The sequence below is a fragment of the Macaca mulatta genome, chromosome 1 (assembly GCF_049350105.2).
Source record: "Macaca mulatta isolate MMU2019108-1 chromosome 1, T2T-MMU8v2.0, whole genome shotgun sequence".
Taxonomy (NCBI): Eukaryota; Metazoa; Chordata; class Mammalia; order Primates; family Cercopithecidae; genus Macaca; species Macaca mulatta.
The window spans coordinates 77975953-77989285 of record NC_133406.1 but is presented as its reverse complement, the minus strand read 5'-3'; the positions used below and the strand labels follow the sequence as shown (position 1 = coordinate 77989285).

At 36.2% G+C, this 13333-nt stretch overlaps 1 protein-coding gene across 1 annotated transcript in view; it reads left to right on the top strand.

Annotated features, from left to right (window-relative positions):
* Positions 1-13333, top strand: part of RAB3GAP2 (RAB3 GTPase activating non-catalytic protein subunit 2) — a 124107-nt gene that overhangs the window by 75604 nt on the left and 35170 nt on the right. The window contains exons 10-19 of the mRNA XM_077937751.1: positions 230-378; positions 1258-1337; positions 1465-1554; positions 3235-3374; positions 5302-5518; positions 6036-6179; positions 6404-6486; positions 6780-6844; positions 10848-10938; positions 12866-12993. Coding sequence (XP_077793877.1) covers positions 230-378; positions 1258-1337; positions 1465-1554; positions 3235-3374; positions 5302-5518; positions 6036-6179; positions 6404-6486; positions 6780-6844; positions 10848-10938; positions 12866-12993 — 1187 coding nt within the window. The remainder of the gene's footprint in view (positions 1-229; positions 379-1257; positions 1338-1464; positions 1555-3234; positions 3375-5301; positions 5519-6035; positions 6180-6403; positions 6487-6779; positions 6845-10847; positions 10939-12865; positions 12994-13333) is intronic.

Below are 13333 nucleotides of genomic sequence, written 5' to 3'. Positions count from 1 at the left end.
TCAAGTGATCCACCTGCCTTGGCCTCCCGAGTGCTGGGATTACAGGAGTGAGCCACTGTACCCAGCAGAATATTTTCTGATGTTGATTTTGTAGCTTTTAAAATGACTTTTGTTTATTAAATAAAACGAAACATTTAGCATCTTAGAATGGAACTGAAGTAAAAATGTAATGACCAAAATAACATTGTACATTCAAGTCACGTGTTTGTTTGTTTGTTTTTATCATTAGGTATTATGACTCTGTCCCCCTTTGATCAAATGAAGACTGCCTCCAATATAGGTGGATTTAATGCAGCAATTAAAAATAGTCCACCTGCCATGTCTCAGTATATCACTGTAGGGTCCAATCCATTTACTGGCTTCTTCTATGCTTTAGAGGTATGAGTTTTATCAATGATCATGAGTAAGGCCGCTCTTGATTTTACAATTTGTCTACAAATTGGGTGTGGTAACTTGCTTAGCCTTAGAAGATTAAGCAGTTTACATTTCTAAATTTCAATTGAAATTAAAATTAATCTCAACTAGCTTTCTTCTAAATTCTTTACATTAACTTTTACATTAACTGAAAAGGTACTACCATCAGTGTAAAAGAAAATTCTTTGTTTCTGAAGCCCTGAATTATTTGATAGCTGAGATGTCTTTAAATATTGGTGCAATAGTCAGATGCTCAGACTTGTTAATAATGTCAGCCCACCAGGGATTTCAGTAAATGAGGAATTGTAAAGACAGAACAAGCTGCCAACTATACTTGTTATAAGTGGTGAAAATTGCTTCCTAAAATAGGGGAGAGTTGAGTGTTAGATTTGGCAGCTCTTGTTTCTCACTTAAAAAGCATGCTTCTCAGAATTGTCCAAAATATCTTTTTACTTTTATAAAAATGTGTGTGTATATGTGTGTGCATTTATATGTAAAAAGAGAGAAAAGAGCCAGTTATGTGTAGATGTGAAATCCATAGTCCAGCTAGAATAATGTAATCTTAATATCCTAGTTTAAAATGTATTTTAATGAAATTACAATTTAAAGAGGGAAATTTTAATGGTAAAATACACTAATTGTGATTTTATTTTTAAACTATAGAGTTAAAACTATTTTTTATATTGCTCCTAAAATAAACTTTTTACTGTACTCTGAAAGAAGCTGAGTTGCTAGTCCAGCCTTTACAACTTTTGGAAGCATTTTAAAGTAAGCTTTATTTGGAAAGTATGTTTGTTCTTTGTAAGCTGCTAAGTTTTCTCTTTTAAATGTTCTGTTTTTCAGGGAAGCACACAACCATTATTATCCCATGTTGCACTAGCAGTTGCAAGTAAACTCACTTCTGCTTTATTTAATGCTGCCAGGTAATTACTTAACAATTAAATAAAAAATATTTCATTTGTATCTAGCTTGCTTTTAACTTATATTTTGATAGTCTGCACTTTAAAACCCTGAAAGCTCAATTTTATTCTAAGTTTTCTTTCTTTTCAGTGGTTGGCTTGGTTGGAAGAGTAAGCACGAAGAAGAAGCTGTCCAAAAGCAAAAGCCGAAGGTTGAGCCAGCTACCCCATTAGCTGTAAGGCAAGTCTGTCATGCTTCCCAAATTTTAGTCCTTTTAGAAAGGTACTGTTAAATGTGTGGTTTTTCTGTGTGCTTGGTTGATTTGCTGATCTCGTAAGTCTTTGGAACTTCTGAAAGCCATTGCAGTGGAATTTTTTTCCCCACTAGAATGTAAAACTCCATGTAAAGAGTGATTCTTACCTGTTTGATTCACAGCTCTATCCTTGTTATATACTAGGTATTCAAGATGTATTTCTTGAGTGTGCTTTTTAACAAATAAACTTAGCTTGGTCTAATGTAGGAGAATTAGTTTAGTGATAACTGTTGCATTTCTTTTAAAGTTTAGATAGTTTGTTACTAAGTTGTGTAAACTTTTTAAAAAATGTAATCCTAGTGGATTACGGTGGCTCACGTCTGTAATCCTAGCACTTTGGGAGGCCCAGGCGGGCGGATCTCTTGAGGTCAGGAGTTTGACACCAGCCTGCTCAACATGGTGAAACCTTGTCTCTACTAAAAATACAAAAATTAGTTAGGCATGATGGCACGTGCCTGTAATCCCAGCTACCCAGGAGGCCGAGGCAGGAGAATCGCTCAAACCCGGGAGGCAGAGGTTGCAGTGAGCCGAGATTACACCATTGCACTCCAGCCTGGGAGACAAGAGTGAAAAACTCCATCTCAAAAAAAAAAAAAAGTAAAAGCAGGAGTCCTGTATTCAGGCACGCTTTAGACAGACTCCTGGCCTGTGCTTCCTTGTTTACTTCAGTTGTGCTTTAGAATGTGTTAGTGTATTTGTGAGATTTTTTTTTGGTGGAGGGAGCATGATTTTTTTTTTCATTATTATTTTTTAGACAGAAGCATTTTTTCTAATGTTTGGTTTTGTTTAAAAATCATTTTTTATTACCTAATATAAAGTACCACCATGAAGGGAAATAGAACACCTCCTCTTTATAGATGTTCTTCACCTAAAGAGAGCCAACTAATTATTAACATTTATCAAAGTATATCTTCTAAGTTTTTTTTTTTTTTCATCTTTTTAAAAAATACATTGTAACATACCACGTTTCCTAATATCAAGAGTCAAGAAATGAACCAAATGGCCCTGTGCATCTCAAATAGATGTAACAAAGACTGAGCACCTTTGTTTCAGGGACTTTTCTCTAAGTGAGCTTTCCTAGCTCTCTTTTAGTACCCTTTACTTTTATTTTACTCACAATTCTAATGAGGTTGATTATAGACCAACAGCAGTTTAGAGATAACTATTTAGAAAAAGGAAGGTTTTTGCTTCGGGCAGATTGGTATCAGCAGGATGTGATATCTTCCAAAAAAGAGAAAGATTAAGAAGAAGAACTTAAAATAGACAAAAGATGCCTGTGTGGGAGCAAATTCTAAAATTTAGTTGACGGTGAGGACTTTGTTTTCTGTGACATGCCTTTTAATCAAATATAGTTATACTTTATATTCTCTAAAGGAATAGGATTGTGAGTATCTATTGAAAACCTACATAAGACTGTGGTTTTATTTCTTTTATGTATTTTATATTACAAATGTCAGTTGTGAATAATAAATTATTAATCCAGGCAAAATTCATATTTCTTTATATAAAAACAGATTCAGCCTATTTCATTTGTGCATTTCATTATTCTGTTATATGTTTCTGAATTGGAATGTGATTTGAGCTTTTTATTTTCTTTTAAATATCAGATTTGGACTTCCAGATTCTAGACGCCATGGTGAAAGCATATGTCTGTCTCCGTGTAACACACTGGCAGCAGTAACAGATGATTTCGGCAGAGTTATTTTATTGGATGTAGCTAGAGGAATTGCAATACGCATGTGGAAAGGTACTTCTTACAAAAATCCAGAAAAACAATTAATTCACTTTTTACCCCAATAGTTGAGCAATGTTGTCATGCTTCAGCTTCTGGTTGATAATTGTTTAATTCTTTATGTTTATATTTTCTTTTTTTGACATGAACTCAGATCAGCAACCACTTGATCCAGTAGTCAGCTGATACATCTTTTAGGTTTGATCATGTTTAACCTTTATCTTATGTACTTTCTTTCAATTCTCACTGTTAGTGTACATTTCTGAGTTCAGTTTCTTGCCCCTGCTACATCTATTCCCCTTCACAAAGCCATTCTTGAGCCAAATGTTCTCCCCAAATCTGTAATGCCAAGTCTTTCAGATTTAAGATAGCAAAACCCATCTTCACTGACTCGACTTTTACATCCATATGCTTGGGTCAATCCACCTGATGTGTCAATAAGTATGTCACTTAGGAGTTTCATTCAGCTATTAGTAACAGACCCGAGTAACAGACCACAGTATCTTCAGGAACCCAGTCTTCTTCCTTGTAGCTTCCCCACTCAAGGTTCTCATAGACAGCCCTCTTACCTGTATTCTGGGAAGGAAGCAGAAAGGAAGAAGGCTTCTCCTGGCAACTGAGTCAATCTACTTTGAAGATATTCCCCCAAAGTCCCTTCAACCATTATCTACATTAGTCAGAACTTAGTGACATGGCCTCATCTAACTATAAGGGAGACTTGAAAATATCTTTTAACTAGGCACATTGTGAATAATATCTCCCTGACAAAGAAGGCATGATTACATTATTTAGAATCATCTGGAATAGTAACATGTCAGCATAGACCACAATTTATGGCGCCATCTTGTCTGTCCTTTAAAATGTGAGGAATAATGGATTGAGGTCATTAAATTACTCTGGACCAGACTGAAGCCACTATCACCTTCTTGCCAAAGAACTCCTGCAGTGACAGACAGAGGCAGTCTTTACCTACTACATGTCTAACTATCTGTAGAAATAGTTTTAGTACTGCAGATACATCATTTCTCCTTGGTGTTTGTCTCCTGAAACAATATCAAAGGTATGTTCTCAGCAAGACTTCTAAAATACAGAAGACAAAGCTGTACTGACTGCTCCAAATCCACTATAGCAATCTTATTCCTTGCATCGTTGCCTGCCTTTCTGCAGCTGGTACAGCCAGTTTTCCTTTCCATTGTATCCTTGGAAAGAAGGATTAATTGCCTATGTGAGGGACCACCCTAAAATAGAAAACAGCGTCAGCTACTTCTCCCATGCAAGAGCTTCCTCCCATCACCCTGTAACCCATATTTTCTATCTGCATGTCGCCAAAAGGCTTGGATGGGAAGGGAAGGGAATGACAGCAGGAAGGGTAATCAGGTGACTTCAATTATATCTATAATCTTTTTTCTTATTTTTTGAGGGAGTTTCGCTCTTGTTGTCCAGGCTAGAGTTCAGTGGCACGATCTTGGCTCACTGCATCCTCCATCTCCCGGGTTCAAGCGATTCTCCTGCCTCAGCCTCCCAAGTAGCTGGGATTACAGGCATGTGCCACCACATCCACCTAATTTTTTGTACTTAGTAGAGACAGGGTTTCACCATGTTGGTCAGGCTGGTCTCGAACTCCTGACCTCAGGTTATCCACCCGCCTCAGCTTCCCAAAGTGCTGGAATTACAGGCGTGAGCCACTGTGCCCAGCCAATATTTTCATTTTAAAGAGAAAAAGTGATCAGAAGTAAATATAGCAAAATACTAAGATTTGATAAGGCTTGGTGATAAACTGGTTATTATTTATTATCATTTTTTATTTAAGATATTCCATAATAAAAATATACTTTCATAGCTTTTCTTACCCCACCCCCACCCCCACTATTCCAGAGTACTTCAGGTGGCTACTATGGAACCTAGACTAAGTAATTAACTTCCCTTTCCCTCTGTCTCTAAGGGTACCGCGATGCACAAATTGGATGGATTCAAATTGTAGAGGATCTTCATGAAAGAGTACCAGAAAAGGCGGATTTTTCCCCCTTTGGAAATTCTCAGGGTCCAAGTCGAGTAGCTCAATTCCTTGTGATCTATGCACCAAGAAGGGGAATTTTAGAAGTGTGGAGCACACAGCAGGGACCTAGAGTAGGAGCTTTCAATGTGGGGAAGCACTGCAGGTAAGCTGCAAATGCTGGCATTGTGCTGGTTACAAAATGAAATATAGGAATGCTTTTATTAAAATAAAGCTTTTACTAAAGCTGCTTATTAGATTACAAGTTTGAGAATTACAGTATTCTTTATTGTGGTTTTTCCTGTGAGTGTCTGATATATACTTAAGTATTTAATAACCAAAAAAAATTGAAAATGCCATGATACACTGCTGAATTAAAGTTAGCTTGTTGCTGATGTTTGTCCCTTACGTATGCTGTGAAGACTCAAAAGGAAAGGTTCCTTCAGCTTGCCCTAGTCATAAGTGAGGTGAATGCTTTTTTTGCCATTGAAACATGGGCCTGATTGTGTTCAACAAGGCAGAACTCTGCTAGCTTTACTTATGTATTTGCTATCAGTATTTAGTTGCCTTATTAATGCCCCTAAATTGATAATAATGTTGGGTTTCCTAGCTATAATAAAAGCACCTTTTGGTATTTCTCCTTGTTCTAATGTTTTTACCATATTGGGATGTGATTTCTTTAGGCTGCTGTATCCTGGCTATAAAATAATGGGCTTAAATAATGTTACCAGTCAGAGTTGGCAGCCACAGACTTATCAGATCTGTCTTGTTGATCCAGTGTCCGGAAGTGTGAAAACAGTGAACGTTCCCTTCCATTTAGCACTGAGGTAAGGTGTATCCGGTGTTGCTGACTGACGCTCCTCTGCTAACTTTTCCTAGTTCCTAGGTTTGTTGTACTCTCTTTTGTTGTTGCTGTTTTGTTGTTTCCTTTGTCTTTAGACTGATATCTTTAAATAGAAAAAATTTAAAGGAAAAAAAAGTTGGAGTGTGTCAGAATTAGAAAGAAAATAATTTCACATTCTGTAATAATTTGTTATATTTATTGATTTAGTGATAAGAAGAGTGAACGAGCCAAGGATATGCACCTAGTGAAGAAACTAGCAGCTTTACTGAAAACAAAATCTCCCAATCTTGGTAGGTATTCTGTCATACAAATAATAAAACATATTGTTCTATCATCTTTTAAATCAATAAACTATTCTGAATGGAGCAATCAAAATGATGCATGGATGAGCTTATTGGAATTGCTCTGTAAGGCTGAAGTGTGCCATCTAGAGGGTGTTATTATTCATAACAAGAAAACATTAATGTGAGAGAACCCAAAAATCCTTTAGACTCAACTGGTAGTACAGATATGTTCATTTTCTTTCAGAATAATGTTTCACTGTTATAAAAATTAAAATTTTACTTTAATTTTTTCTGTATAGATTTGGTTGAAACAGAAATAAAGGAATTAATTCTTGATATTAAATACCCTGCAACCAAAAAACAAGTAAGTATATATAATACACGAAGATTTCTGCTAGTAGCTATAATACATCCTTGTTAAGAAAATCTTTGTTTTCCTATTTCCCCCAAACATGACAGGCTGAAGTCTTCTTTTCACGTTTTTATTATTTATCCCTTTCTGTATTTTCATGTGGAAGTTCCTGTTGTCTCTTTTTAAAAAAAAAAAAAAAAAATTAATATTCATGCCCGTAATCCCAGCACTTTGGGAGGCTGAGGCGGGTGGATCACGAGGTCAGTAGTTCGAAACCAGCTGGTCAACATGGTGAAACCCTGTCTCTACTAAAAATACAAAAAAATTAGCTGGGTGTGTTGGCGGGTGCCTGTAATCCCAGCTACTCAGGAGGCTGAGGCAGGAGAATCGTTTGAATCTGGAAGGCCGAGGTTGCAGTGAGCTGAGATCGCACTGTTGTACTCCAGCCTGGGCAACAGGGCAAGACTCCGTCTCAAAAAAAAAAAAAAAAAATTAGTATTACCATACATCTGAGTGTGTTTTATATACACACGTAAACATCCCTACATTATATATATTACGTATATAATATATATGTAATAGTAAATATGTGTGTATGACCACCTACCTTAGGAAATACAATCTTACCAGGAACTCTAAAGAGCCCTGAGTGTCCCCCCTCAGTCCCATTCCCTCCTCCCATCCTTAAGGTAACCATAATTTAGAATTTTGTGGTTCTTTCTTTTTCTTTGCTTTATAGTTACATCATTCCTGCGTGACTCCTTTGAAACCTGTTGATGCATTTCCTGTCTTTTCAAACTTTACATAAATGGAGTCGTGCCCTATGTCTTCGGTGACTTTAGTTTTTCCTTCAGGATTATGTTTCTGTGTCATTCATATTGGTGTATGTAGCTGTAGTTATAATTGATTCATTTACTATGCCATACAGATTCTGCTCACTGACTAGAATTTATTTACACTCTTGTCAGTGAATGGTTAGGTTGTTTCCAGATTTTTGACATTACAAACAATGATGCTGTGCTTATCCATGTACATATTTCCTCATTCACATATGCAAGAGTTTTTCTGGCATTTATACCTAAGAGTGGAATTGCTAGGGTGTGAACTTCTTCAGCTGTACTAGTTGATGGCAAATTGTTTCTCAAAATAGTTGTACTAATTTATATTCCCACTTGTTCTGTATGAGTCCCTGTTACCCCACAGCCTCAGCATTCCATGGTATTGCCAGACCTTTACTTTTTGCCAGTCTCGTGGTTATAATACGGCCACCATTGGTGATTTCTTTTACTCCCACTCTTCCTATCCAAACCCCTCATAATGCTATTCAAGTCCTAACTCCATAAATTCTTATGGATAACTCTGAACTCCTACTCTACTTTCAATCAAAACTGGATAGTTAATGACTACTTATTTTCTGATTATTTCGTGTATGTTAATCATAGCTCCCCCAACTTTTTTTTTTAGGTCTTATAAGCTCCTTCAAGTAGGAACCTTACCAAATACTTGATTTTTATAATTCACAGCATCTAAAATAATGCTACTGTGAAAATGTAAAAAAAACTGTATCACAGGTTTTTTCTTTTCTCTTACACAGTCACTCAACACTTCTGCCACTAGATGTAGGGTTTTTTTTTTTCCCCCACACACCAATGAATTTCTTTGGCAGACTCTCCAGCTAACACCAGCTGGTTATTCTCTAATTCAGTTCAATTCTGACACCATCTACCTGGAGATAGCATGAGATCATCACCACAGGTTAAGAGCTCTGTCCCGCAAGACTTCTACCTGCTTCAGATACCAGTCACAAGTAGTTGGTCATCAGCTATATTTCTGACTGACTGGCTATAAATTAGGGTTACTATGACCCCCTCTTTGCAGGTGATAAATTTGCTAGACCAGCTCACAGAACTCAGGGAAACATTTTACTTGAACGTTTACCCATTAATTATAGAGGATATTACAGAGGGTAGAGATGAACAGCCAGGTGGAAGAGATGCATAGAGTAAATCATATGGGAAGGGTTGCAGAGCTTCCATTCCCTCTCCTGGCAAGCCACCATTCAGGAACCTCTACGTGTTCAGCTTTCCAGAAGCTCTTCCAACCCTTATCCTTTTGGGTGTTGTTGGAAGCTTCATTATATAAGCATGATTGATTACATCATTGGCCATTGATGATCAACTCAGTCTTCAGCCCCTCTTGGCTCCCCAGAGGTCAGGGGTTGGGCTAAAAGTTCCAATCCTCAAATACGTGCTTGGTTCCACTGGTAACCAACCCCTTATTATGAAGCTTTGCAGGAGCCTGCCATGAGTGGCCTCATTAGAAGAAAAGATGCTCCTATCACCCAGGAAATTACAGAGGTCTTAGAATCTCCTCATCAGAAACTGGGGGTCAAAGACCAAATGTTAGAACAAAATGTTCTCCTAACACCTCTGTCTACAAAGGGATCAAGAGCGCTGACTGATGAACTAGGGCAGAGACTAAACATTGGAACAAAAGAAACTCCTAGCACCCCCATTGTTCAGGAAATTATAGGAACTCTGTGTCAGGTACTGGGGCCATAGACCAATGTGTATATTTCTTATTATTTTATAGCTACATACATGGGAGAATTTAGTGAATAGTGATACGTGGGAGAACTTAGTGCAGAGTGATTTTGCTGCAGTCCACTTTTAAAACACTTTTTATTGTGTTATTGTAGAACAGAAAAACCTTTGTGACTTTTAATTGTGTTTTCCATTCTACTGACAATGCTAATTGGCTCTCATTTTCCTTAGAGCAAAGTCTCCATTATTAGAGATGACATAATGATGACAAAGTGGGCATCTAGAGAGGCAGTTTGAGAAATCTGTAGTAGAAAGGGTCATAACCCACACAGTTCTTCTCATTTTGATGCCATCTTTCTTCTTATCTTAAATCATAGAACAACAAAATTGGGAAACTAGCATAATGCAAAATGTCTTCTTGATTTTCTTTTTTTTTAATAATACTTCTGAATCATGTATGAAGCTGTGAATTTTATAAAAAATACTAGAAAACCCAATAACAAAAGTTATATCTTGGAGGACTGACTAAAGGGAGGGAAGAAACCAGTTTAGGCTTTGGGAGACTGAATAATGGGAAAGAAAGTAAGCTAGCTGCTAGCCTGTGTAATCACAGGCAGAACAGGAGCAGGTTACACTTGTCCTGGGTTCTTGCCTCTTATAGTCACTTTCTTTATTGCTTCCTGGCAGTTGCTTCATTATAGGCCTGAGCAACATCTTGAGCCACCCTCTAAGCCCATTTCTCCTCCACAAACACAGAAGTTTTGTGTTGATTAGATATTTGTCTTACCCTACATTCTCAGCCTACTTTTTAAACTATGTAATCTTATTAATTGAAACCCAATTTAATGTGCTAATATGAAAGGATAAATATGACCTTTAACTGCTATGTCTGACTCATTGATGTTTCCGATAGTTGCTACTTTAGGCATGAAGAGATATTCTGGGATTGATTATAAAGAATCTTAAATATCTATGGGGGTAGGGAGAGGGAGGTAGGGAAGGGTGGTTACTATATCTATCTAGCAGGGCCTATAGATTCTGCCTGCCATGCACAAATGCAGTTATTAAGCTATAACTAAGTTATTAGCAGCTTTTGTTATTGACATGACAATAACCACTGCTTTTCATTTATTCCTAGATAGCATAGGCATATTCAAACACTTCTTATTGGTAAATAGCTTTATCTTTGTTTCTGTTTTGATTGGGCTATTCTGTTAAGTAGCAGTTGCCTTCTAGTTGTTTTATTCTCAGCCTGGATTTTTGTCATTTATATCATATTTGGCATGACATAAAGTTGATTGAATATTACTTAACAGTGCAACTTGAGATTTAAGATACGTACACTAAAACATCTTAAATATAGAGCTTCTCTTTGAAATTTGGGGTAGTAAAAGTTTGGGCATAAATATAAGATTTAAAAAATAAAATCATTGCCTTATAATTGCTAGAACTGTTCAATATCTTTTTTCTAGGCTTTGGAAAGCATTTTGGCAAGTGAACGTTTACCATTTTCTTGCCTTAGAAACATCACTCAGACTTTAATGGACACTTTGAAAAATCAAGGTAATAGGGTTTGTACTGATTGGAGGTTACGTTCTTAACTCAAATTTTGTAACTGATTATAGAAAGTTATTGACTTTGTGATACCATCATGTTACTTTAATGTGGAAATTATATATATAAGAAATTAAGAATCTTATTTATTCCCTATTTAATATATGTAGTTGATCTTCATCTAAACTGTCTTTGAATGTATTGTTTGTTATTGAGAAGTTGTTTTTAATTGTGAGGAAAGAGGTCAGTATAGAATGATAAGTGGTTATTCTGATATAGCTGTAGAACATTAAGGAAAGCATTGGAATGAAGAAGTTATCTGGTGGTATGGGAAAACAACCAAGCTCTCTCGCTGCCATTGTCTTTTCTTTAGCTTCACAAGAAGAGACAAATTTCTCTAGGGGGGCACATAATGTCATTTTGACCAAGATAATAATAAAACATATTTGTACTTTGTATTAATGTTTTATTAGTGTATCAGTTTCCCATCAGTTTCCCTCATGAACATAGTTAAGGACGTCCAAAATCACAGACCACAATCAGATTATTTTTTCTGGTCATTTTTTGATGTTCAAAATTTGTACTATCACATTGTTCTTTAAAATCAGTCAGCCCGTCAAAATGTATTTGTCTGAAAAAGGATTACACTTGAAACTGTGGGGTTGTAACACCATATTCCATCCAACTGAACTAGTAAAAATTCACTTTATTCTGAATTCCTAACATCAGTTAAATTGTAGTGTGCAGTGGACTGGTGTCATCTAGTTGTGACTTTTGTTTGTCATATTAATTATGTAAAACCAACTTTGTGTTTTAATTATGTGTAAGCCAGCTTAAAGTGGCTTAATAAACAAATTATAATTTGTTCTTTCAGGGCTTCAAACATGCTAATTTTGAGACTCTTTTTCAACCTTTTTTTTTTTAACAGATACATGAAACTGACATTGGCAAATAATGAACTCCTTTAGTGTATACCACTTGTCAGAAATAAATACCTCTTTTAAAAAGCATGATATACTTATAAAGCTCTCCCACCCCTCAAGGCATTAACAAAATCCCAAAATTTATTAAATGAAAAGTTATCTTTCACTGACCTGGTAGTAAACCAAACACCATTGTTGGAGTTCTATAAAATCATCAGTTTCAAGTTCTACATAAAAATAAGATTCCTAAAATCTAATTATTTTGTATGGTCAGTTTTATTAAGGCTATAAGAACTTGAACAATATTCCATGATACTGTATTTCAAATAAGATTTTTGGGGGATTATCATTGTTTCCCTTTTTAAAGAATAAATATTTGTTTTATATTAGATATAAATATTCATACAGTATTCCAGATAATTTCTTTAAATTTTAAGTATTAGATGAAGATATTTCCACTTTCTTTTTTATCGCCCTACTTTTAGAGCATCTTATTTTATTTAAAAATTAGACATTTTGGCCGGGCGCGGTGGCTCAAGCCTGTAATCCCAGCACTTTGGGAGGCCGAGACGGGCGGATCACGAGGTCAGGAGATCGAGACCATCCTGGCTAACACGGTGAAACCCCGTCTCTACTAAAAATACAAAAAACTAGCCGGGCGAGGTGGCGGCGCCTGTAGTCCCAGCTACTCGGGAGGCTGAGGCAGGAGAATGGCGTGAACCCGGGAGGCGGAGCTTGCAGTGAGCTGAGATCCGGCCACTGCACTCCAGCCCGGGCGGCAGAGCGAGACTCCGTCTCAAAAAAAAAAAAAAAAAAAAAAAAAAAAATTAGACATTTTGTCATAACGGAAAAATTATTTTTGCTTTCAAAATCTGATATAGCTTAAGCATCTCAATATTTAATACATCAGAGCATCAGGGAATTATGTAATGTTGAGAGATTTAATGAAAGAAAAGCCTGTTTATGAGTCTGTTAAATATATCTCTTATATATAATTTTCCTTCTGCCTTTAGAACTTGAGTCGGTTGATGAAGGATTGCTACAGTTTTGTGCCAATAGACTAAAATTGCTGCAACTCTATGAGTCGGTCAGTCAACTAAATTCCCTTGATTTTCATTTAGACACACCATTCTCTGATAATGTGAGTAATCCCACATTTTATATTATATAAAATAATCTATCTGGTTGCTTTTACTTTTTACAATCAGTAGTAACAAAGTAGAAAATTAATTTTTTTAAAGCTTTAAAGGTATATTTTGTTTACCAAGCCCCCTGCTAGCTCTCTGTGCCTTGCTGCTAAATTTATATTATTTATACAAGTGCTGAGATTATAGGCATAAACCACTATGCCCAGCCACAATATGTTTTGTACATAAGGTATACAAAAATAGTTTGAAAGCCTAACAGGTTGTATCCCTGAGAGCCACATACAGGACTTATATGTGGATACAATGAGAATTGTTTTTCTATGTTTTATTTTA